The following is a 23,697-nucleotide window of genomic DNA, read 5'->3' as shown; positions in this document are numbered from 1 at the left end:
AGCTGTTAGTGCCAGGGTTGTAGCCGTTAGTGCCAGGGTTGTAGCCATGGTTAAGCCTGAGTGGACTGTGGCCAGGGGCAGCCCGTGAGCTTAGGCAAACTAGGCAGTTGCCTAGGGTGTCTTCGGCCTGGGTGCCAGATGATGATGTCACGGGGCGCCGGGGTGCCCCGTGATTGTGTCACGGCCATTGACAGCTGTGCAGGCAGGGGTGCCAATTGTGCCTTCCACCTGGGGCGCCAGCTACCGCAGCCAGCCTCAAGCTGCTCCTGGCTGTGGCCCACCCCCTTTTTTCCAGACCCACCTGGCAGCATACCAGCTGGGGAGCTGGGGACCAGAGCTTATTCTGCTCCACCCAGGGAGTGGGGTCGAGGCTTAATCGCACTCATTCCCCCACTGTCCCGCCTCCCCATTCTTGCCCACCCACTTGAGTGGTTCCTTCTGGCTACGCCACTGGTTAAAATAACCCTAAGCATTTTTGCAACTCAAGTTGGGCACCCAGAAAGTTAAGAATGTACAATTTGTGACCACCTGGGGAAAGTTGGGTTTAAGTCAGTGGTGCACAAACTTTTCCTGTCATGCTCCTCTTCCCAGTCATGGAATCTGTCTATGCGCCCCCTCCATTACTGCACAGTTGGCTCAGCAGAGGAGCTTGGGTGAAGGCAGAGATGGGGGCTGAACTGGGAAAGGGGGAGGAGTTGGGGCTAGAGGCCAGTAGCAGAGTGCGAATGAGGGCAGAACTGTGCTGGATTTGGGCTGGGAACAAAATGGAGCTGCAGTGGGAGCTAGAGTTGAGCTGGATACAGAGTACGGCTAGGTGGTGCTCCCTCCCCACCCCCTAGGGAGAATAGCCTACTCCCCTCCCAGTCCTCCACACTGCCCTAGGATTTGGGGACAACTGGTTCAAATGACTCAACTGACTCAGTGACAAAGTGTCATGTTACAGGATTGTAAAGTGAGCAGACAGATCACTGCTGCACCTACCGGTGGTGTTTGCCCCAAATTCTGTACAAAATGGGCCATGTGAGATGTCAAATGAAAGCTTATGCTCTACTGATTCTGTGTATGATACTCATGTACTTGTATAATTTTTGTATGTGAAGTTATGAATATGGGTTCTGTTCTTGTATTTTAAACGTTCTCTGTCTGGGAGGGAGCAATGGGCCTGGACTGCCTGTTGTGAGCAAGGATTGTTCAGTGAATGGCTGTGTTAACTGGACAATGGCTCTCAGAGTGGCCAATACACACCTGAGGAATGTGTCTGGAAGCTTGAAGACCAGCCAGTGCATAATGGCTACTTGCATGTGAAACACAGACAGGTCACTTGATCATGTGACCAGCTCCAGTTTGGGAGACACCAGGAATATAAAAGTATCATGAGGCTGTCTCCATCTTGTCATCAATCCTGCTCCCGATTTCCAGATGCATTCTTGCAAGGGACAGAGCCAGGAAGGATTTGCTGACCTGTTCTGATTCAGAATGTACACCAAAGACTTTTAAGCTGGCAGTTTATAACATCTCTTCTAAGAGCCAACATCAAGAACTTGGTGATGGTTAAAAAGAATACATTCCATACATCAATCTCACTCTCTACCTTTTCTTTCTTTTACTAATAAACATTTAGATTTTAGATTCTAAAGGATTGGCCCAGTGTGCTCTTGTGGGTAAGATCTAAAGTGTAAATTAGCCTGGGACTGCAGCTGGTTCTTTGGGACCGGGAGGATCTGTTCGGAGTTGGTGAGATAGGGTTTTATAACCTAACTCCTGTGTGTAAGATCTGGGCTGATTGTGGCACAGGGAAAGCTGGGGTATCTGAGGGGTTTTCCTTGTGAGGCTTCAGGCTGCCCAGACTGGCAGCTGAAGTGCTCTGTGTGACTGGTTTGTGGCCTATTTGGAAAAGGTCTCCAGTTGAAGGCTGTAAGTAGACCTGGCTTTGAGCAATTCACCCTGAGCTAAGGCCCTCAGCAGTGCCCAGACCTGGCCTGGTCCATCACACAAAGGCAGGGATAGAATCCAGTCCTCCAGGTCACAATTTAACAGCCTTAACCATGAGACTATCTTTTCTCTTCCTGCACTCCTCTGCCCATTCACCACACATCTCGCAAATTCTGCAACAAAAGTCAGGCAGGAATCCTACAAACAGCTTCCTTCACAATGCAACCCTGATTCACCCCCAGCGTAAGTCCCCAGTGAAATGAGGCAGAAGTCCTGTAGAAAAAATTGTATGTGATCATGTAATTAAAGGCTACGTCTGTACTACAAGTGGGGAGCATGACTTCCAGCATGTGTACCCATACTCAAGCTAGCTCAATGACAGCAAGTGTATACGAGCTGGGAATCACATCCCTCCCTCATAGCACAGAATTAACTGATCGTATATTAAAGCAAATGTGCAAAGGAGCCAAATTAAGGTTGCACAAGCAACCTTAATTCTGCCCTCCTCTAACTTTTGAGGGCTTGACTTCCCAACCTTTTTCTTTTAATGAAGTTTGTGTATGTATTTTTTTTAAAGAAACTGAATAAATATCTGCATGGTTCATCAGCAAGGTTCAGACATTTAATTCTATTTCAGATTCTGGAGGGAACTCAGGGAAATGTTTTCTAGTGGTAACAGTTCCTTCTGACCCAGTCTCCTACAACTGTCTGTCCCAGTGCTCTCCCTTTCCCTACTAAGGATGAACCTTCAACTGCAGATTTGCAATTCTTGATTTATGAGTTTGATCTTCCACCATTAATGTTTCTTTACTGGGAATTTTTTCCAATGAGTCTTTTTTTCTTTTTTTAAAGAAAGGACGAAGAATAAAAACTGCCCATGTGACCAGTATGTTCCATTATCTGGAGCTACTTGATAACTTGTGAAGGCAGCTGACTTTAAACTAAAGATGCCAGGAACCAAGGTCACCATAACCTTTCACCTAGGCAACTCAGGCCCAACCATTACTGACAAACGCACCCAAGTACACATGAGAAGTGAGCAGAACAGAATTTGTTGTGCTACCTGCATTTCTTACCCAGGATGGAAACCTGTGCAGTGGCGGAGTGGGAGGTTTGCCCCCTCGGTCTAGTGGTCCAGCTTCAGAATTCCCACATTCATTTTTGCCTGAACCAGGATGCTGATCAGTCTCCACACCCATCCCAGTCTCTTCCCCCACTGGGCATCCTTCTGTCTCCATCTTCTCTAGAAGATCATCACCATCAATGTCTGTCTCTTCCACTGGTGCTGGGCAGAGAGTTGAGGCTGTTATGGGCTGGAAGGTGCCAATCTCTATGCTTGTAATGTGATGGAAGCGATGAGCACCTGGCTGGGGCTGGCTGTAATGTCTCTTTGCTAGCTGGATACTGTCTCTTGGGGAGCTGGGTGTCCGGATTTTGGGGAGAGTCATACTATTGCTCAGGCCACATTCCCTCCCTGGAAAACTTGGCTGTGTTGAAGTGATGGATGATGGCAAACCCAGTCTTGGCTCCGCTGTTGGGAGACAGCCATAAGGGATACTTATCTCCCCTGAGGACGAGGAGTCCAGCCTATGGGAGCGGAACTTGGCACTTAGCTCATCTGAGGAGTTGCCCAGCTCTGATGCCCTCTGCTCTAAAGTGCTAAGAGAGTTCTGGTTTCTCCCCAAGGAAGACTGGAAAGCCAGGGCATCAAGGACACTTGTGGACTCAACTGTAGGGTCCTGTAATGTGGGATCAGGACATCCTGAGCTGGTGTCAGAGATTACAGTACAGAATGCATCTTTCTCTACAGTGGGCTTCCAATTCGATGAATCGGGAATGACCCTCAGCATGTTCTGGGAGGACAGTGATTTACTGGCTTCTTTTGCAAGGGAGGCTTCGTCAACAAGAATCGTAGTTGGTGTAGGGGGAACATGTTTTGCTCTTCCCTGACACTCCTGCTTAACACCCATGCCAAGGAGAAAAGAATTCTGGGCTGGTTTCTCAAGCAAGGATGACAAAAGTGTTCTGGGCACCAAAGGGCTATTGCTCCAAAGAGATTCAATGGGAGGAATGTTTGTCAGATCTAAAAAGAGAAAAAGGGTGTTTAGTGCCTTTAGGTTGTCCTAATAAGTAACACTTCGGACAAAAACAAACTCCTGTCAGACATTCCACTTGGTATGTCTACACTACATACGAGGGCAAGCCTCTCAGCACCGATCCACAGACGTACGGCAGCAGGGCTAACATACTTTAGTGTTCTAAAACAGTGCTTAATTTGTGCCAGGCTGAGCCCTGGTACTATGAGCTTGCCACGTCAGTTATGAAAGAAAAAATAAATAAACAAACAAACAAATAAATAAAACAAAACCAGTTTGAGTCCCAGGACCTGACTGCTTGAGCTGCAGCACCTTTTTCATTACAAATTAAGCACTGACTAAAAATAACTGTGTAGATGTGGTAGTACAAGTCTTTGGACCAGGCTAAGAGGCTCATTATCCGATGCAGGGCAGAATACATCTTGAAACAGAGCAATGGTCCAACGATAACAGTGTGTTTTTTCCTGACAGCAGCCAATAGCCAGTGGATCAGATGGCAGAGAAATGCCACCAGTAACTTATATGCCCATGCAACATGTCATAGGTGAGTTAATGGGCCAGAACCACAGCTGGTGTAGCTTTTTGACTTCAGTGACGCTACACTACATTAAATGAGCAGAGCATCTGGGCCAATTTCCTTCTATCCCCAGATGGCAATCAGTGGATGCCTTGAAGCATGAAGATTTGAGAACTTTTGTTAACTATTACCTTTATAATCTTTCTAAACTATTTTCCCCAGTGCTACATGTGGTAGCAAGTCTTAAGTGTATAGTATGATTTGTTCATAAGAATTTCCATGTTTAGGTTCATGTTTTCATTCCATGTGTGGTTGTGTTACAGAATAACATTTCTGTGGAATAAACAGAAATGCTGCGTTGGCCTTTCAAATTTCCTTTATTTCATACCTAAAAATATCTCTGCTGTCACTTCTTTCTTTTCTCCGTTCCATACTGTGCTGTCTTTGAAATGATCTGAACTCTACAGATATCTTCTAATTGCATCACTGAGGGTATGGAGAAGGATGGCATACCCTTACTCAGCTAACAGGAGATATGGCCTACAAATTCCTCTAAGTCAGGGACATCCATGTACCTGCTCAGTGCCTCTTGCCTTTATGGGAACATGCAGGATTGTGGGCTGTATGAACTATCCAGCAGTCACTGACCTTGCTCCTGCCCTCAGGAGATGTAGAGTGAGTGTTAGACAGTGGGGGGGAATTGTGAGTAGGTTAGTGGTGACAGAGATAATAATAATAATTTGCATTTATGTGGAGCTGGTTGACCAAATTAATACCTAAATATGCTTTACCAAGTTGGTGAAATAAGAAGAGACTTGCTCCAAGGTCACACAATAAGTCTATGGAGGGAACTGATCCATGGTGCTGTGTCTCTTAGTACTGTGGTTAGGCCATTAGCTCCTAGCTATTCCAATGGGAGAACTGGTATTAACCATTCACTGAATGCCCATGGAGCTGGTAAAGGAACAGCACCTCCAGCATCAGCTATCCTGATTCTTCTCTTAAGTACCGAGCCTGAGCTCAACAATGCATTTATGTGCATTTGGAAAAGGAAGTGCAGAAACTGCTCCATGAATCTCTCTAGGCCAGATCCATGAGGGTTTCATTCTTTCTGCTCAGGAAGGCCAAGGAACTAATCTGGCCCCTCATCTTTTTAATCTTTTCTCAGATTAAAACTCACACCCAACCCCTAAATGTCTAATAATTTCAGAAGCTCCTCTCTAGACTTTTTGCAAAATCCTGACAGACTACACATTTTTGTGTAGTGTCTGCAAAAGACTGGGAAATTACATGGATCATTGCAGGTCTTCTGATAACCTTGACACTGTTATTGAGATTCAAAGATGTCTTAGAAAGAAATTATATCTACAAATATCCAGGAATAACAATAGATAATTGATAATGATGTCAGAGTATCACAGATGTCACAAACCTTGGTCGTCTGACAGCAGCAGGGGTGGACTGGCTCGGCAGGATACCGGGAATTTCCCGGTGGGCCGTCCTCCAAAGGGCTGGCTGGTGGCTGCTGGAGGAGGAGGGGGATTGTGACGGGGCACCATAGCCCCGCACTTTAAATTCCCCGGTGCCGGCCGTGTACTGGGTACGGTGGGGCCGAGGGAGCATATGTGCAGCGTGCTCAAATGCCACACAACAGCTGAGAGGGGAGACGCCTGGGCGTGGTGTGATGTCACGGCCCGGGGCTTTAAAACCACCTGGCCCGGAGTTGCACCCCGTGGCCCAGCTCCAGGCCCGGCACATGGTCTGGAGCCTCGGAAGCAGTTGGGGCCAGGGCTGCGGAGACTTCTGGGGCCCCGATCACAGACTCCAGCCCCGCAAACTGGACGGCAGAAAGTGGGGGAGGGGATGCGGGAAAAATAGGGGGAAGGGGTGGGAGAGAAAGGGGCTTGTGCTGAGGGGAGGGGGGGCAGGGCAGGAGAAGAAAGGGGAAGGCAGAAAGGGAAAGCATGGAAAAGAGACAAATGCCAGGGGGCCAAGTGGAGACAATGAGGAAAAGGGCAGGAGGGGAGGTGTCAGTGGGAGGGGGGACAGGGTGATGCTGGGAGGGGAGAGGGTAAGGGCATTGGGGGCTAGAGGGGAAGGAGGAGGTGCTGGGAGAAGGCTTGAAAGAAGGGGTGGGCATGAGGAAGACGGGGATGGAGCAAGTCATGTGTGAGGGCACAGAGGGGCATAAGGGAAATGGGGGCAGAGGGTGGTGAGGAGGTGGGAATCAGGGAAAAAGAGGGCAAAGGGGGCAGGGACAGTGAGGGAAAGGGAAGGCACCAGGAGGGTGCAGGTGCCAGGGGTGAAGCAGAAGGGCAGACGCCTGCAGGGGAGGGACCAGCACCAGAGGAGAGAGGCAGGGCAGGTGTGTAGAGGGAGGTGTTAGGAGAGGGGACGAGGAAGGGTAACTCACATGAACAGAGTGTGGCTACTGGAGGAATAGGCATAGGGGGGAGAGAAGGGCTGGTGGAGGGGGGCAGGTCTCAGGAGGGCAGTGAAACCAGGGGAGCTGATGGAGCAAGGGGAGGAGACATGGCAGCAGAGGGAAAGGTAGAGGTTTATAAGATATTCATTAATAACTTGGGCGCCACAGTGGCACATCCAAACAAGCCACATGAACTTCGTACTGGTGCACAACACAAAATTCATTCTGCTCATGGGAGGAAACTCTTAGAGGGAACACTTCCCCCAACCTCTCCGCCCTCTCTGACCCTGAGTTAATGTCACACACATTGGGTTAATGCAATTGCAGGACAGTTGCATGAGGGGGGTTTGTTGGGGGCCAAACTAATCCGTACTGGTAGGAGGATGGTGGGAAAAGTCCTTAGAGAGGTGTCACATGACACCTTTTACTTCTGGTCATGTGTCCATCTTGCCCCGAGAATGTTACCTCCAGAGGCCTGGCTAATGGGAGTCAGGGGGTGTGGCTAATTGGGGGTCAGGGGTGTGGTTAACAGGGGTCAGAGGTGTGGCTAATGGGGGGGTCAAAAAGTAAATTTTTAAAAAATTCTTTGATGTGAAAAAGTGGGCCGTTCTCAACCCATTTCCCTGGCCTATTTTGATTGCCAGTCCGCCCCTGGCCGGCAGAGTTTACAAGGTGAATGCAAATTGACACAGCACACAGATGGAGGACAGGACAAAGGGCAAGGGAAATCACTGCTGATTGTGGAGAGAATCAGGATCTGATCTGCAAAGCAGTGAAACATTGAGATTTCTGTCTACACTTCTAAGTTTAAAGTGCAGCTATGGCAGCATTTTAATGTGGTCACAGCTGTAGGTAAAATAGTGATAGAAATGTAGCCGTGTTAGTCTGGTGTAGCTGAAACAAAATACAGGACTATGTAGCACTTTAAAGACTAACAAGATGGTTTATTAGATGATGAGCTTCCGTATCCTTTGGTATATATGGTTGTGACTATTTTCTTCCACTATTTGATCTGAGGAAGTGGGTCTGACCCACGAAAGCTCATCATCTAATAAACCATCTTGTTAGTCTTTAGCGCGCTACATAGTCCTGTATTTTGTTTCAGCTGTAGGTAAACTACCTCTATGAGGGGAGTAGCTAATACCAGTGGGAGCGTGACTCCCAGCGATGGGAGCTTGTTTCAGCTTCCTACATTCAGGGGTGTATTTCTTCACACCCCGAGTGAGAAAGTTACAGCGCAATAACGTGACCAAGTAGATAGGCACTGAGTGTCATGGAACTTAATTCTTAGGATCCTAGAAAAATCACAGGAATACACTGCAATCCACAAAGACTGAGTTAAATGCCTAAGGTTCCTTTACAATGCATGGGGAGAGATAAGACACCTAAGGTGATCCACAAAGCCAGCATGCTAGATATGGTGCCACCTAAGCTAGTTAATGGGAGATGTCAATGACAGGATGGGCTCGTCTACACTGGCCCCTTTTCCGGAAGGGGCATGTTAATTTCAACTATCGTAGTAGGGAAATCCGCGGGGGATTTAAATATCCCCCGCGGCATTTAAATAAAAATGTCCGCCGCTTTTTTCCGGCTTTTAGAAAAGCCGGAAAAAAGCATCTACACTGGCCCCGATCCTCCGGAAAAAGCGCCCTTTTCAAAGTAGGAATAAGAGCCTCCGGAAAAGGGCGCTTTTTCCGGAGGTTCGGGGCCAGTGTAGATGCTTTTTTCCAGCTTTTCTAAAAGCCGGAAAAAAGCGGCGGACATTTTTATTTAAATGCCGCGGGGGATATTTAAATCCCCCGCGGATTTCCCTACTACGATAGTTGAAATTAACATGCCCCTTCCGGAAAAGGGGCCAGTGTAGACGTAGCCAACGTGTGCAAGCCCCACCACTCTTAAGGTATTCCACACTTCAATTTGGGCTACAGAGGCACCTATGTGAAGTCAGGTAGATTATATGCCTCTGTGTTTCTTGCAACTTGCTTCACTCCACACAAAACAGCCAAACGACAAGGGCGGGGTGCTGCCACCTGCCTTATGACTTTTAGCCCAACGGTTAGAACACTCACCTGGGATGTGGGAAATCCAGGTTCAGGTTGCCCCTCTCTGCAAGAGGGGTACAAAGAATTTGAACAGGCAGCTCTAAGGGTACGTCTAAATAGCATTGCTTTTTCGGGATACCGGAAGTATCCCAAAATAGCAATGCTACGTCTTTAAAAGCCCCTGCTATTTCCCGAAATAGTGGGTGCGCTATTCAGGCATCCCTGTAATCCTCGTTCCACGAGGGTTAAGAGACTTGTCGGAATGGTGCCTTATTTTGAAATTTGGCATTGTGTAGACAACACCAAATTTCAAAATAAGCTCTTTCGATTTAGACTCGGAATAAGCTATGCAATTTGTGTAGCTTATTCAGACAGAGGAGTACTGTCTAGACCAGGGTTGGGCAAAAGAGCCTCTGCAGGCCAGTCTGCCATGCAGGTTAATCCAGCCTGCGGAGGCCCTGCCGCTCCCCCGCCCCCAGGCCAATTAGCGTCTGGTTGTGGGGTAGCACATGAAATTTCCTCCCGCCATGGCAGGACCACGAAGCACTTTGAAGCACCATGCGCTCCTCGCAGGGTGGGAGGAGATGTCACGCGCTCCCCCATCCCCAAGCCCTGACTGGCCTGGGGGGTGGAAAGAGCGTGCAAAGTTTCCTCTGCCCTCCCCCCCCCCAACCCTGAGAGGAGTACGCGGCACCTCAAAGTGCCATATGCTCACGCAGGGTGAAGGAAGCCTGACTGGCCTGGGGGCGCGGGGAGAGCACAAAGCCTCCTCCCACCCTGTGAGGAGTGTGTAGCACTTTGAAGTGCCACATGTTCCTTGCAGGGTGGGGGTAGGCAGCTTTGCGCGCTCCCCAGGCCAATTGGTGTCCTTCAAAGTGCCATGTGCTCCTTGCAGGGCGGGAGGGGGTGGAGGAGCGTGCAAAGCCTCCTCCCACCCTGCCAGAGGTGTCTAGAGGGATGTGGGGGCAAAGGGGCTCCCCCATCCTCAGACCAATCATGGTCTGCAGGTGGGCTACCCAAAAGCATTCTGACCCCGCCCCTTCCAGTTTAGGCCCTGCCCTGGAGTGGCCCAGAGCCACTTCACAAAATTTTGAAGTGGCCCCTGGGCAAAAATTATTGCCCACCCCTAGTCTACATGCACCCTAACTATTGAACTATCATGTGGGGCTCACTGAGTCTCTCCCCCTGAAGCTGGAATGAAGGAGTGATTGACACACTAACCAATGAGCTATAGAACCATCCTCACTTTTTTTCTCTCTCTGTCTCAATGACTGTTTAAGTGTTTAGCCATAATGGAACAGTCCTGGGACTTATGTATCTAAACCTAAGGGATAGGCTCCTAGGTTCCTTTGTGGATCTGGGCCTAAAATACACATTCTTGAGATCAGTCACAGGGTGACTGTCCCTTTAAGAGGATGCAGAGTCTGCTGCACCTGTGACTGATTATCTGCTGCCCAACCAGGTTTAAGGGAAGGCACCTGAGACAGGAGAAGGCAATAAGAGAGGAAGCTGCAAAACAGCTTGAGAAAGTAGGGGAATAAGACTGCTGCCTGCTCAGCCCAAGGGAAGAACAAGAAGCTGGAAGGCTTGGAGTCTTTCTTGCAAGAACAGCCAGGACTGAGTCTGAGACATGGGGAAGCAGGAGAAGATGCTGAATGGGTATGGGAGTGGCCCACGGAGAGAAGGATTATTAGGACTTAGCATTTATGAACTGAATATAGGTTTCCAGGATTCCAGACTGGTAGACTTATTTAAGAAGCCATGAAGATGGAAGGCAGTATGCTCTATTGCAGCAGTGCACAACCCGGGGGAGTCGCGGCTGTCTTCCAGGGGGTCGCAGTGCCTTGATCTGAGCCAGCCGGTATTTTCTCTGCCTGGCTCAGTGCCCGTACATAGGGTTGCCAGACGCTTTCATAAAAAAATACCGACCCCCCCCCCCAGAAAAAACATGCCTGGAAAAAATTCTACTGAGCAAAAAAAAAAAAAAGGGGGGGGGAGAGAGGGCCAGAGTGCAGTCACAGCCCCTTTAATTCCTGGGCCATTCCCAACTTCCCCTACGAGCTGCACCGAATGTCCCAAGTGGCCTTCCATCAGGCGCCCGAGCCGAGCTACAGGAAAAACAAAAAATACTGGACATCTTAGATGTCCGGTATTTTCTGCATTTTTTTACCGGATGGAAGGCACAAATACTGGGCTGTCCAGTTCAATATCGGACACCTGGCAACCCTACCCATAGGGGGGAAGTGGCAGGAGCAGAGCAGCAATTAAAAGGGAGCGGAGTAGCAATTAACATTTTTTTTTTTTGCTCAATGAAAATTTTTCCTTCTGTCCGGCGGTCACGAATGCAAAAAGGTTGCTCACCCCTGCTCTATAGGGCAGCTATGTCCTCTGACTAAATATGATGGAACAAGGGCCATCAGTACCAGACTCTATAGACACAAAGAACAGCTTGTGATGCCTACCCAGTCCTAACACGATCCCTGTATAAATTCCCCTACCCCAGGGGTGTCCAAACTTTTTTCAAAGAGGGCCAGATTTGATGAAGTGAACATGCGTGAGGGCCGACCATTTTGCCTGACATTCTTTGAACCATTAAAATTAAATGCAAATTAACTATTTTATGCAAAGTTTATTGCAAACGGCAAACGACATAACACCAACTATACATGTTGTGTCCAAATATATTTATAACTGATTTAGACCAACTGACATTAACTGAGATTTTACAATGTATTCATCTCAATTGAAAAAAAAACTTGCCTACACTAATGTGAAGGGTGAAACTGAGATCTGGACTGCAGTACATAGGCTAGGTCTGGTTCAAAGGCAGTCCCTGATCTCAGCAGCTGCGGAGTCTGTCCCTGCACTCTCAGCCCCAAGGTAGAGGGCTTGCAGGGTCAGAGGCGGGCGGAGAGCGCAGGGCACGCTGGCCTCACGGCGGCCCGGGGGCAGGGCGAACCCGTAGCCAAGCGGGGGAGCGGGGCTGCGGACGTACCCTACATGGTGGACTTTAGGACCGCAGCGGCCGCCATGGACGGCGGCGGCACGGCCGGAAGCGGCGCCAGTCAGAGGAGCGCCGGGGAGCCAGGAGAGGGGGAGGAAGCGGGGGCTGTCCCTGCACTCTCAGCCCCAAAGCGGAGTGCAGGGGCAGGGTTTGGGACCGCGGCGGCGGCGGCCCGAAGCGGCGCGCTGAGCGCGCCAGTTAAAAAAAGCACCGGGGAGCCGGGAGAAGCGGGGGGCCGTATTAAATCCGACCGCGGGCCGCATTTGGCCCGCGGGCCAGACTTTGGACATGCCTGCCCTACCCCAACATCAGTGTAACTCTGCAAAAAAGCTATTAATATGAAATATTACTAGTGTGTTTCCAGGTTCCCAGGGATGACAGGGGATGTCAGTAGATGAAGCTGTTCATATCAGCATGGCTGGCTGCAAGAGATTTATCTGCCTACTGGGGCCTCTCAATTTAACGTGGCACAGTGAGTCTGTGCGGTTGGGTGGGCAGTGCTGAGCTGTCTGCTGCCCAATGGACTGGTACCCAGAGAACACTTAATACTAGATTATTCATGCAGCTTACCAGCCATTCTGTCTGTGTAAACAGCCAGAGGGGATGAGAGAAACTCACTTGAAAAGCACCTGACCGGAAGTGTGCTGGGATTTGGCAAGAACTTTCGCACAGTTTCCCTGGTGATGAAGGGGTGGGGACAGGGCATAGAACATCTCACTATGAGAGCTTAGCAGGACACAAATGCTCCCTATTGGCCTACTGCAAATGTAGGTCATTTGCTCCCATTTCTAGATTTTATTTTTTTAAATGCAATCAAGTTAAGGCTTGGGAAAAGGAAACTTCTTTTTAACAGTGAATTATTTTCTGATGAAAGGTGCTAGATTCACAGTCCTAGAAAAGAAAGCTCTCTCTTTAGAAACAGAACAAGTCAGAGAGCTGGGAAAACATGCATAGTGGGGGCGCTGATGGCCACTGAACCAAACTGTAAACTCTGCATATGATGGAAACTATTTTAAGCAGGGGCGGGTGAAGGGGGGAGAGAAGATCCAGTTCCAGTACCTATGGAAGGGTATGTCTACACTAGCCCCCTAGTTCGAACTAGGGTGGCTAATGTAGGCATTTGAACTTGCAAATGAAGCCCGGGATATTTAAATAAACATTTGCATGTTCCCGGGCGGGCGCCATTTTTAAATCCCTTTAGTTCGAACTGACTGCCCGTGGCTACACGCGGCAGTCAGAAGTTAATCCGAACTAAGTCTTTAGTTCAGATTAACTGTTACACCTCATTGCAGGAGTAGTAACTGTTAATCCAAACTAAGGACTTAGTTCAAATTAACTTTTGACTGCCGCGTGTAGCCGCAGGCAGTCAGTTCGAACTAAGGGGATTTAAAAATGGCGCCCGCCCAGAAACATGCAAATGAAGCCCAGGATATTTAAATCCCGGACTTCATTTGCAAGTTCAAATGCCTACATTAGCCACCCTAGTTCGAACTAGGAGGCTAGTGTAGACATACCCGAACAGGTACATCAAAAGCATAAACAATATAAGCTTCTTCCACCATCATCTGCCAAAATGCCTCAGCTTTGTGCTACCAGGAACTAGGGATGTAAAAATCCCAATTAATCAATTAACTGGTTAAACGTCAGGTTAATCTAACGTTTAACTGACTAACTAGGATTCTGGGCAGGGGACTGCTCTAGCCCAGCTGGAGCAGCCCCCAGCCTTTTGGCTCCTGGCCCCACAGGACTGCCTGCTGCTCAGGGGCCTGGTGGGGATGGAGCAGCCTTCTGTGGGCCACAAGTGGGGGGGGCTGCTCCTGGGTAACCAGTTACCCGTTCACTTCCCTACAGGGCATGTGCTCCTCCAGAGCAACAGGGAAAGTTCAGTTTCCTTGGTTCAATCAGTTTTTACTTCCTCTCGGCTAACATGGTCAATAAGAAGTCCAATAGAGCCAGTTGTGACGGTGGCCCTCTGGCAATGTGGATGTCTCTATCTGGGGAGGAAGTTTAGTGAAATTCATCAAGGACTTGTTCTTAAACTACTAAGGTCAATAAAGGTTTTGCCAATGACAGCCTGAGCAAAAAGACAAGCCTATTAACTTGGCAGCAGTAGCCACCTCCTAAACAAGATATCCAAGAGTCAGTCTGCACTGGAAACCAACAAGCAACACTTACACTAAAAGCAACTTGCCTTCTATAGCTTCTGCCATCCAGATGGTTTTACAGACACTGATACAATTTAGCCTCACAGGTAAGTGTTGTTCACATTTCAAAAATGGACAAATTAAGGAACAGAGGTTATGCCACTTGTCCAAGTCATACTCACTACTCGATGGCTGCACTCCTGACTCACCAGTCCTCAGCTGGTGACAAGGTTACGATTCCAAAGTGAACATATTTACCTTGTAATGCATCCTGAAGGGCTTCAATTTGCTCTGTCAGCCTCTGATTACAGTTTTTCAGGTGGTAATTGTCTAGCTCAAGCTATGAAACAACAATAAGAAAAACTGAAAACAATAATTTAAACATTCTCCCCACCATCAAAAGTTTAGGTCTCTAACTGCAATTAAGTCTCACGCTAAGAACAAGAAAAAGAACTGATACATTTAACTTTAAGCTCGGATGCTCTTCTCAGCAGCAATTCCTGCCAGTTGGAATAGCTCTTCTGTACCTCCCCACTCTTCCTAAATATCCTTGGAAAACATCTTTCTTCTCTCCTGCATTGACCTCAAATTTAATTTTGCTATTATTTATAACTTACCTGTAAGATATTTTGGGAAACAACTGGAATGAAAGAGACAGCTAAACTATTATTACTTGGGAATGCAGCTTTTTTTCCCCTCTTGTACACAATGTAATGGGATACCCTCTGTGCCAGGAAGTACTGGGCAGGAAAGACATGAAGTTATCCCCCCCCGCAAATATATGCTCAAGGGAAGGGAAAGAACACATCACAGAGAATAATCGAGGCAGTTCTTAAGAGAATAGGGACTCTCACCCAAACATCAAGTTCCACAGGAAGAATCCCTGCTCCATCTATAAGTGTACAACAATTTCCTTCCTGAAACAAACTGAGAAATCCAACGTTTGGAGGGGTATGCGCAGCCTCACTCCCAGGAGTAAAGGGTTACTCAGTCTTTTAAAAAGTGCACTGAGCTGAGGCAGCAGGAATCTGATCCAGTGCTCACTGAAGTCAGGAGAAAGAACCCCACGGACTTCAGTGGGCATTGGAATAAAGGAAAAGCCCAGGCACAGAGAGGTGTTTGGAAGATGGGAACAGCAGACACGAGGGAATACCATGTTGCAGGAAAACAGTGTCAGAGAGAGTTATAACTTTAGGAGCAGGAAATAAAATGGCTATATCCTAGGTGCTGCTTTAGTGGGGTTCACAGGAGAAGGTGGTGGTAGTCTTTTGCTTTTTCTGAGTGAGAAAACAGTTTACCTCAAATTATGGTTCTTGCGAGTGGAAATCTGATCATGGCAATTCAGAACCAGGAGTTAGGTGTGAGTGAGTTAGGAAAACTTTGCCAAATCAGTAAATTATACAAAGTCACTAAGACAGAGGAACTGCACCTGCTTCATGAGCTGTGTGCTGTGGCAAATATGAACTCCTTTGGGGCAGTGAATATCTTGCTTTTATTGTCCATCCAAAGTGCTCAATAAGAAATTCCGGCAACATATAGAATCACCACTCCCAACTGCACATCTCAGAAGCTGACAACAGGCTGGAGACTCACCTCTCTTAGTTTAAAAGTTACCCACTCCTTGATCTTGGCAGCTTTGTCTTGAATAATTTTAGCTTCCTCAGCCCTCAACTGCTTCTGTGGCAAAGAAAGGATTAAATGCAGTAGGAGAAGGCAGTCATGATTTTCTTAGTGGATCACTTTAGCAGGAGTGACTTGTATCCTGCAGCTTCCATTCAGTCAAGTGGTCCCAGGAATGAAGCTTATTTAGATATTACTGCTCACCTGGCCTTTGACTATCAGGCCCCTTTAAGGTGTCTGGTAATTTTGTTAGTCATTTTTAGAATGTAGGGTAATGATCTCAGGGTATCTTTTTTGGGGCCTGTTGTATCTTGGTCTAATTCCATCTTATGCTATTACATTCTGCCTCCCAGAATTTCATTGGTACATAGTCTTCTACTCCTCTTATCCCACATTATTATGTAATGTTGCTATGCAGTGTTAAGTAGCTGTAGTTTTCCACTGAACTAGTGGCTACATTAAATGGAGAATTAAACAACTCCTGTGGGTACCCTGTAAAATGTTTTGCACTCCTTCAGAATGAAGAGAACTCTCTAAAACATCAAAAGCACTATCTGGAGCTTAAAGGACAGGTGTTACAGTTGGCAATGTGGGGAGTATAGTTACTCTAAAACCCTATGACACACAGCTGTTGCACTCATTAAGAAACCAAAGTCAAGTAATATAATCAGGGACAATAGGCGCAAAACCTGAGCCTAGCCACCACAGGGATCACTGGCCTGTCTATAAGTGGAATATTGTCAAAGTGACTGAGTCTGTTTAAGGGAGAAGGTATTGTACCTCCTGTGACTGTAAAGGTACATTCTAGTTACTCCAATTAGGGGATGAGGCAGCTGGCATCTAGGGTCAAGTAGAAGGAGGCCTTAGAGACAGGAAGGAAGAGATATAGGCAGAAAGCAGGCAGGTAGAGTCTGGAGCCAGTGGAAGGCCAAGGAAGCACTCTGGGGCCACTGCCCTGTATAAAGGCAAGGAAATAGGGTGAGAACTGATGCTGAAGGAAGATACAGGGCTGCAGAGTAATAGAGGGGATGTTTCATGCCCATCTCTGTGAATGCTGGCTGGAGGGAAAGCCCTAGGGACTGATCCTGTGGCCATTGTCCAGAACTAGGAAAGAACCCAAGAAGGATTGGGATTGGTCCTGCCTTGGGCAGGGGGCTGGACGTGATGGCCTTCTAAGGTCTCTTCTAGCTCTATGAAGGATGCCAGACTTCTGTTAAACCCAGGGTAGGTAGGGTTGTTATTTGTGTTCTTGCTCTGGCTGAATCTCTGAACTTTATCAGAAGATGATGGGGATATGCTCAGCAACCTTCTATTTGAAGGAAGACTGACAAACGGCAGCTGAGCCAGAGGCTCCAGTTTATGCCTTTGAGATGTGTGTCATCACAAACTGTCCTGTGGCACAAGTGTTCTTAGCCCAAGCCCTGGAGTGTTTGGAGGGGACCCTAGGAGGGAAGGAGGAAATGAGGCTGGGTGCCTGCAGGGCACCTTCCTGCCAGGAGGAGAAACTCAAGGAGGATTTTGCAGGAATAGGATGTGTGGATAGGCAGTGACTGCACAGGTATGTTGGAGCTGAAGCAGCTGGGAAAGGGTAGGTCAGTGGAGTTACTGAGGCACCCATCAGCACCAAGCTCCTCTCCTTGCCCATCTTCCCCCTGTGCTTCTTGTGCTCTGACAGGCCCGCTGACCTACTGTCCCCCAGCCCACCACACTGTGAACAGCTGATTCACACCATTCAGGAAGCTTTGGGAGATGGGGGAGAGGCGCGGATGTAATTGCCACTGTACAGATTTGAACCTCGGACCTCTGGAACTTAGTGTAGGAGCTCAATCTATAAAGCCAGCTGGCTGTCAGCTTAGGCTGTAGAGCTCCCTTATTCTTATCTCTTGCTGTAAGTGGTCTAAGTGCCACTACATGTGATAGTGAACCACACCCACTAGGTGCGTGGGTTACACAGAGACAAGGTTTGCACAGAGCAGGGTGGAGCTAGACGTTTGGGAGAAGGGACAGAGGGAGGTATCAAGCACCCCACAAGTGGAGGGTAAGTTGGTACTATGGCTGTGCACGTACAGCCGGTCTCCTAAGCCTAGCTGGTCTCCTAAGAGTAATATTTGAGGTATCAAATAGGGATAGTTCCCAAGTAACTGCCAGGGTAATGATAGCACAGCATCAGCTTTGCAGCCACATCATTTTCTCTTTCTTCCTTCTTAAGGAAACATGCTGCTGCAAGATACTGGAGAGTGAAGGCCTCTGTTTATTTTTAGAGAGAGGCTATGTCTACACTGCAGGCTTCTTTTGGACGAATCTTTTTTTGGAAGAGATCTTCCAAAAGAAAGCGTTCACACTGCAAAAGCACATCAAAAAAGCGATCTGCTTTTTCAAAAGATAGTGACCACACTGAATGGACGCTATCTCGTATTTAAGCTGTGATTACTATGGATGGAGTGGCCACCAGGGCACCTATGCTTTTTCCTCCTTCCTCTTCTTTCGAAAGAATTCCCTCTTCCCTGTCCACACACGCCTTTTCCCGAAAGAGCTCTTTCGGAAAAAGGCTTCTTCCTCATAGAAAGAGGATTACCAACACCGGAAAACCCCCTCTGTTCTTTCAATTTACTTTCAGAAGAACGCGATTGCAGTGTGGACATAACTCAGGTTTTGTCGGAAAAATGGCTGTTTTTCCAACAAAACTCTATAGTGTAGACATACCCTGAGTACAGCAAGGGTGAGGGGCAGTCCAAGCTTACCCACTCCAAAAACAGCTTAGATATCTTACAAGGAGAAACTAATTCTAGGAGCAAGAGGGAAAAGTTCATTCAGCCACTGGGCTCTCTACTAAGGCTGACAAAGGTGATATTTGTGTGTTTTGTGCCATATTTGCTAGTAGCTTTTCTAATGTGGAGTCTAGTTCATTATGAATTAGGTATAGTAAAAATGACCACTTGCCTCCTTTTTGCACTCTCAAAAATTAAGAAAATAAAGGGTTCACTCAACCACTGGCACATACAGATACAACAAATAAAGGAAATCTGGTACATCACAGTTTTAATTGGTTTGTGCAATTCAGTACCACAGCAGAACATCTAGTTGCTCTTGCTGGGTTCAAAATAGTCCTGGACAATTCTATGACCAATAATTACATTTATTTTAATATGTTTAACCACAAATATGATCAAATCCCATGCTTTATGTTGGGGAGACAGAATTCCCCCCTACTTCTCCCCAGAATATAGCATTGTAACATTTGCATTGTGCATTACTCTACTCATTTGCTTTCCTCTGAAGCACTAGGCAGCAACCTCTGCTGGAGATGAAATTTCAGACTTGACTGACCAGTGGTTTGATAAAACCTGGCAAATCCTATATAATGCATTTTACATAGGCCACTGAACATCCATCAAACGATAATGACCTAGATTAGATTCAGGTCACAGACATAATGGTAGGAGACTTGGTATCATATTACTACACCCCTGAACTGCTAATATCTCCACACTTTAGAATTGAATCATATAGGCAACCAAGGCTTCAAAGGCTGTTTTCAATCACAGGTGTCCACTCTTCCAGTCTAGTCTGAATTTAACCAGCGATCCCAATAAAACATTTTAATATCCCACTATCCCATAAGCTTAACCTCAAACTGTGGCAGCTGTGACTTTGGTTTTGTCTATTTGGATTCCTGTATTTCTCCTTGGAAGAAAAGCAATCTTGTTCTGATCAGAGAACCATTGTCCTAAAGCCCACAGAACACCCCATCAGCCAGAAGGAGACTGCTGACCTGTAAATCCACATCCACAGATACTGGGGAGATAAGCCAAGCTGTGTACCATGTGTTCCCTCCGGTCCCACAGGCCCATGCATGCTACAGAACTCCCAGTGCAAGGTGGCTTTACCTGTTGCTCCAGCTGCATCTCCAGCCTGCTGATCAGATCGTCCTTTCCTTGCACTGTGCCCAACAGTTCCTGGTATTTTCTGTATAGGGTACTCTCTGATTCACTGGTTTTCATATTGTCCAGTTTCACCTTCTCTTCCATGACTCTGACCTAGAAGACACCCTCACACTTATGACCATGGGTGGTGGTAGTGTTAATGAAAAGTGAATGTGATGGCATGAGTTACATGAGTAACACCCTGAATGGGGGCTCATCTAGTTAAGAGGTGATGAATGAGTGAATAACTGAGGCCAGATCTTTGTCTGCCAGCGTGGGATGGAGTTTCCTAACTAAGCGTAGATGGAAAAATACAGATGCTGCTATGAGACAAATCAGAATATGCCTAGTCTATGGATTGTTCTGGGCACGTGTCTTCAATGACCAGAGACTGCAGCATGACTGCAAGTCCTTGAGAATACTTTCTTGTGCCCACCAGCATCATCTTTACCTTGTTTGGATTTAGCTTTAGCCAACTGTTATACATTCAAAAGCTGATCACTTCCATGCACGGGGCCACCTTAGTGGTAGTGGTGTGGTTGTATGTGGCAAGTGATGGGTAGAACTATGTATCATCTGCAGATTGCTGGCACTTGAGTGTCTCATCTGACCAGTTCACCTAGTGGGTGCATATAGATGTGGAAAAAGACCAGAATGTAAATTGATCCCTGTGGAACTCCACCAGTAAGCAGTGCAATTTCCACATCACTGCTTGTTGGGAGTGACATTGCAGGAAGGGTTCAAACTGTTCTAGCACACTACTCTGGATTTTTATAATTAATGTCTAATGCTGCAGAAATCCAGCAGGGTGAGAACAGATGTCTGTCATCAACAGTACCAACACTAGTTCATGTGAACGGGGGATGGGGTGGGATTCTTTTATATTACAGGTTGAACCTCTGTGCCAAAAGGACCATGAATGTTGCGGGACTAGAGAACCCCAAAAGCAGCCAACAGGTCAGTGGATCCCACTGGGCACCAGAGCCTGCAGCCAGTGGGGCAGGGAAGCTGGGGGAACGGGTGGAGCTCCCAGGGCAGCAGAGCCTGCAGCCACTAGGGCCACTGGGAACTATGGTGGGGTGTCAGGGCTGCTGCAAGCTGCAGCAGGGCTGTCGCAGCTCACAGGGTGGGAGGCTGGCACTTCCCTCCCCAGGTCCAACAACCTCTCTTCTCTGGGTCAGGTCCCAAGGGTGCTGGATCAGGGAGTGTCTAATTTCTACTGTTATCATCTAACCCTGTGAAGTGCTGAGTCTAGTTTGTATGGAAGATTCTATAATTAACTTGTTTTGCTAGATGGTAAAGTGCCTTACCAATGACAAACTGAGCTCTTTCAAACTGAACTCCGCCTGCTAATTTCAGCACTTAATGAGGGACAAATGCCTCGTAGCATTGTTTTGTCAGTAAGACTTGAGCTGCAAATAATTTTCAGACCAGCTCTTCCCAAATGCCACTATGTCTTGGCAAAGGCTTAGGGCCAGCATGGCAACGTGCAGGCAACGGCCAGGCTGTTTCGCAGATTCTGTGAGAGAGAGCAGCTGACATTCCACTGGACAGCCCTCACCTCAGACTTGCAGAAGCTGTTTTATCCTCTTGTCTGTTCTGCATTAGAGAGACGCAAACTGCTTCTCCCTTGCACTGAATCAGAACAGTAGGCACCCACCATTCCAGCCAAAAAGCTAAGCCCATTGAGTTGGATGAGTTTTCATTAGAGGTCGGCGTGATTATAATAAAAAGAGAGCCCCTCCTGCCTGTCTGATGCCCTAGGGCTGACTCCATGCTGGAGGCTCAGAGTGGGGACTGTAGACATGTGATTTCTTTAATTGAGGATGGCAGCTGTGGTAGCCCATTGAATTAGCAATCCAAACAGCCAGTCTCATGGGGTGAAAGAAAACAAAAGACTCTAAACTCCATGTGGAGCCCATTTCATTTGCCAAATGCTGCTTAATCACCCTGAATATACCTGTTTGTGAGAAGGGCAGCTCTACTTCCTAAAGCTGTCGGGTGTAATTAAAGCATTTCTACTGAAAAGACACTTCTCATTGTATACTGATGTGGGTGGTGCTATTGAAATGGCAGCAAGCTTAGGGGCCTGCGTCATTCCCCTGGGTTCTGCCTGTGCACGGCAATATAGCCTGGGCAGCAGGCCACTCTCACAGGTGGAACATGTGCTGTGGCTCACATCACCAACAACTTCCACGCTACCAGAAGCGCAGAACTGGCTGGTTTTTCCTAGAAAGTGGGAAGAGTCAGCTAGAGGGGTCAACCTCTATTTGTTGGTTTCCTACAGAGAGTTGGCTGGAAAGTAACAGTGACAATCTCTCTGCCTGTTTCACTCATTTCCTCCATTAGTGTCCAATGAGCTGTTCGCAGGGAGCAGTGGGGAGGAAAGGAATCTCTGGCAGCCTGGTGCCAGCAACCTAGCCAGTCTGCATGGGGACTAGATAGTTATTAACCTCACACTCCATAAAATGTTACAGTGCAGGGGTTGGGATGCTTCTAGCTGACACTGATTATACCTCATAGCGCACTGGGTATCACATTGGGTTGGAACTAATGGGCCTGGAATTCAAACTATTTTGTTACTATTCAGGCATGAATCTGGGGCTTCTGGCAGAGAGAGGATGGTGCTCCTGGTGCAATGCAGGCTTCCCTCTTATATCTGTGCCAATTCACTCCTGGCCTGCAGCTGCATCTGTTATTCCCTGAAGAGTGTCATGACCGGGGCCAGGAAATAAGTCAATCTCTTTACAGCATTCCTGGACATTGCCCTGTTCGATAGCCCCTATGGTGCTCCAACATTGCACTTCAATCCTGATCTGCAATAGCTCCTTGCTATTTTGCAGTTCAGTGCAGCATACTGCATCACAGTCACTCCATCATCTTATTTGCATCCATGTCACAGGTTTGTAAGTAAAGGTGCAGCTTCTCTACAGGCTCTTCAAATGTTTTGGCTGCAGAACTGAAATGTAGGTGTCATGTGATGGGCTTAACTCCTTTATGGCCACTGTAGAAACTCAGGCAGGAATGTGGTAGGATAGGTCCAAAAATATTAATTCATTGCTCCGTATGAAGTGTATCCTTGGGGAAGCTCCACAAAGCTGGGTGCTTTCTGTACAGTGGTCTGGAAACTGTTAAGAGTGCAGGCTTGCTCAGGTTCATAACAGGGTCAGTGTTTCTTACCTGTTTTTCTGCATTCTCAGCCCTCTGCTCTGCCTCGATTACTCTCTGCTCCAGCTCCTGCATCTTCACAGCCAGAGAAAAGATTCAACAATAAGCAGAATCATTACTTTTTTTACTCAGAAGCTGCTGGTTTCTTTAACATCGGGATCTGCAACCTATGGCTCTTGAGCCAAATATGGCTCAGTATGGAACCAAATATGGCTCTTTTGTCATTCCCAAAATACATGCAACTTTTTACATTAAAATGAAAAATTAATTTAAAATTTTAAACACACATAATTACTCATGTAGCTCGAATGTGTGTATGAACCTGAATTTGACCAGTGATTACGTAAACTTCGAAGAAATGTGTGAAAAGATGCAGCAGCAGAAGTCCCATTAAATACAGTCTGTGAGTACAAGGTTTCATTTATGCTATTATTAATCATCATGTCAATTAATAATAGTATGTTGTATATTTTCAGTCATGCAAATGGGCATTCTTATATGGCTCTTTGTTGACCACTTGTTCTGAATTTTGATGTAGTTTAGCTCTTCGCTTTGAAAAGGTTGCCGACCCCTGCTTTAAAAGAAACTCTGTTTTTTGGCATTTATAGGGTTAACTAGACAGCTCTGACTAGGAAACAAAGACCTTTGCTCTGGTGGACTGACCCACCTCTGCAATTTCTGGTTGATGGGCTCTCCTTGCAAGTAGCCTGTCATTTTTTCCTCTCCTTTCTCCAATTAACGGACACAAATCAGATATTTGAAATGGTAATACACAGAAACCTCTTGGGGAATACTTCAACTTGTCCAGGCACTCACTAATGGGATC

The 23,697-nt window shown here is 47.2% G+C and overlaps 1 protein-coding gene across 8 annotated transcripts in view; it reads right to left on the bottom strand.

The window, feature by feature from the left end:
• PLEKHH1 (pleckstrin homology, MyTH4 and FERM domain containing H1) overlaps positions 1 to 23,697 on the bottom strand; it is a 101,149-nt gene that overhangs the window by 56,778 nt on the left and 20,674 nt on the right. For 5 of the 8 annotated variants that reach the window (XM_075927390.2, XM_075927391.2, XM_075927385.2 and 2 more), the window contains exons 3-8: positions 22,884 to 22,946; positions 19,668 to 19,817; positions 15,754 to 15,837; positions 14,419 to 14,500; positions 5,978 to 6,070; positions 3,009 to 4,015 (exon numbers count right to left, since the gene is read on the bottom strand). In XM_075927390.2, coding sequence (XP_075783505.2) covers positions 3,009 to 4,015; positions 5,978 to 6,070; positions 14,419 to 14,500; positions 15,754 to 15,837; positions 19,668 to 19,817; positions 22,884 to 22,946 — 1,479 coding nt within the window. The remainder of the gene's footprint in view (positions 1 to 3,008; positions 4,016 to 5,977; positions 6,071 to 14,418; positions 14,501 to 15,753; positions 15,838 to 19,667; positions 19,818 to 22,883; positions 22,947 to 23,697) is intronic. The other 3 variants (XM_014568639.4, XM_089778534.1, XM_006113393.5) reach the window with 2 other exon arrangements.

Source organism: Pelodiscus sinensis, chromosome 5 (assembly GCF_052426305.1).
Source record: "Pelodiscus sinensis isolate ZL-2025 chromosome 5, ASM5242630v1, whole genome shotgun sequence".
Classification (NCBI taxonomy): Eukaryota; Metazoa; Chordata; order Testudines; family Trionychidae; genus Pelodiscus; species Pelodiscus sinensis.
This window is presented reverse-complemented; position numbering and strand designations above follow the sequence as displayed.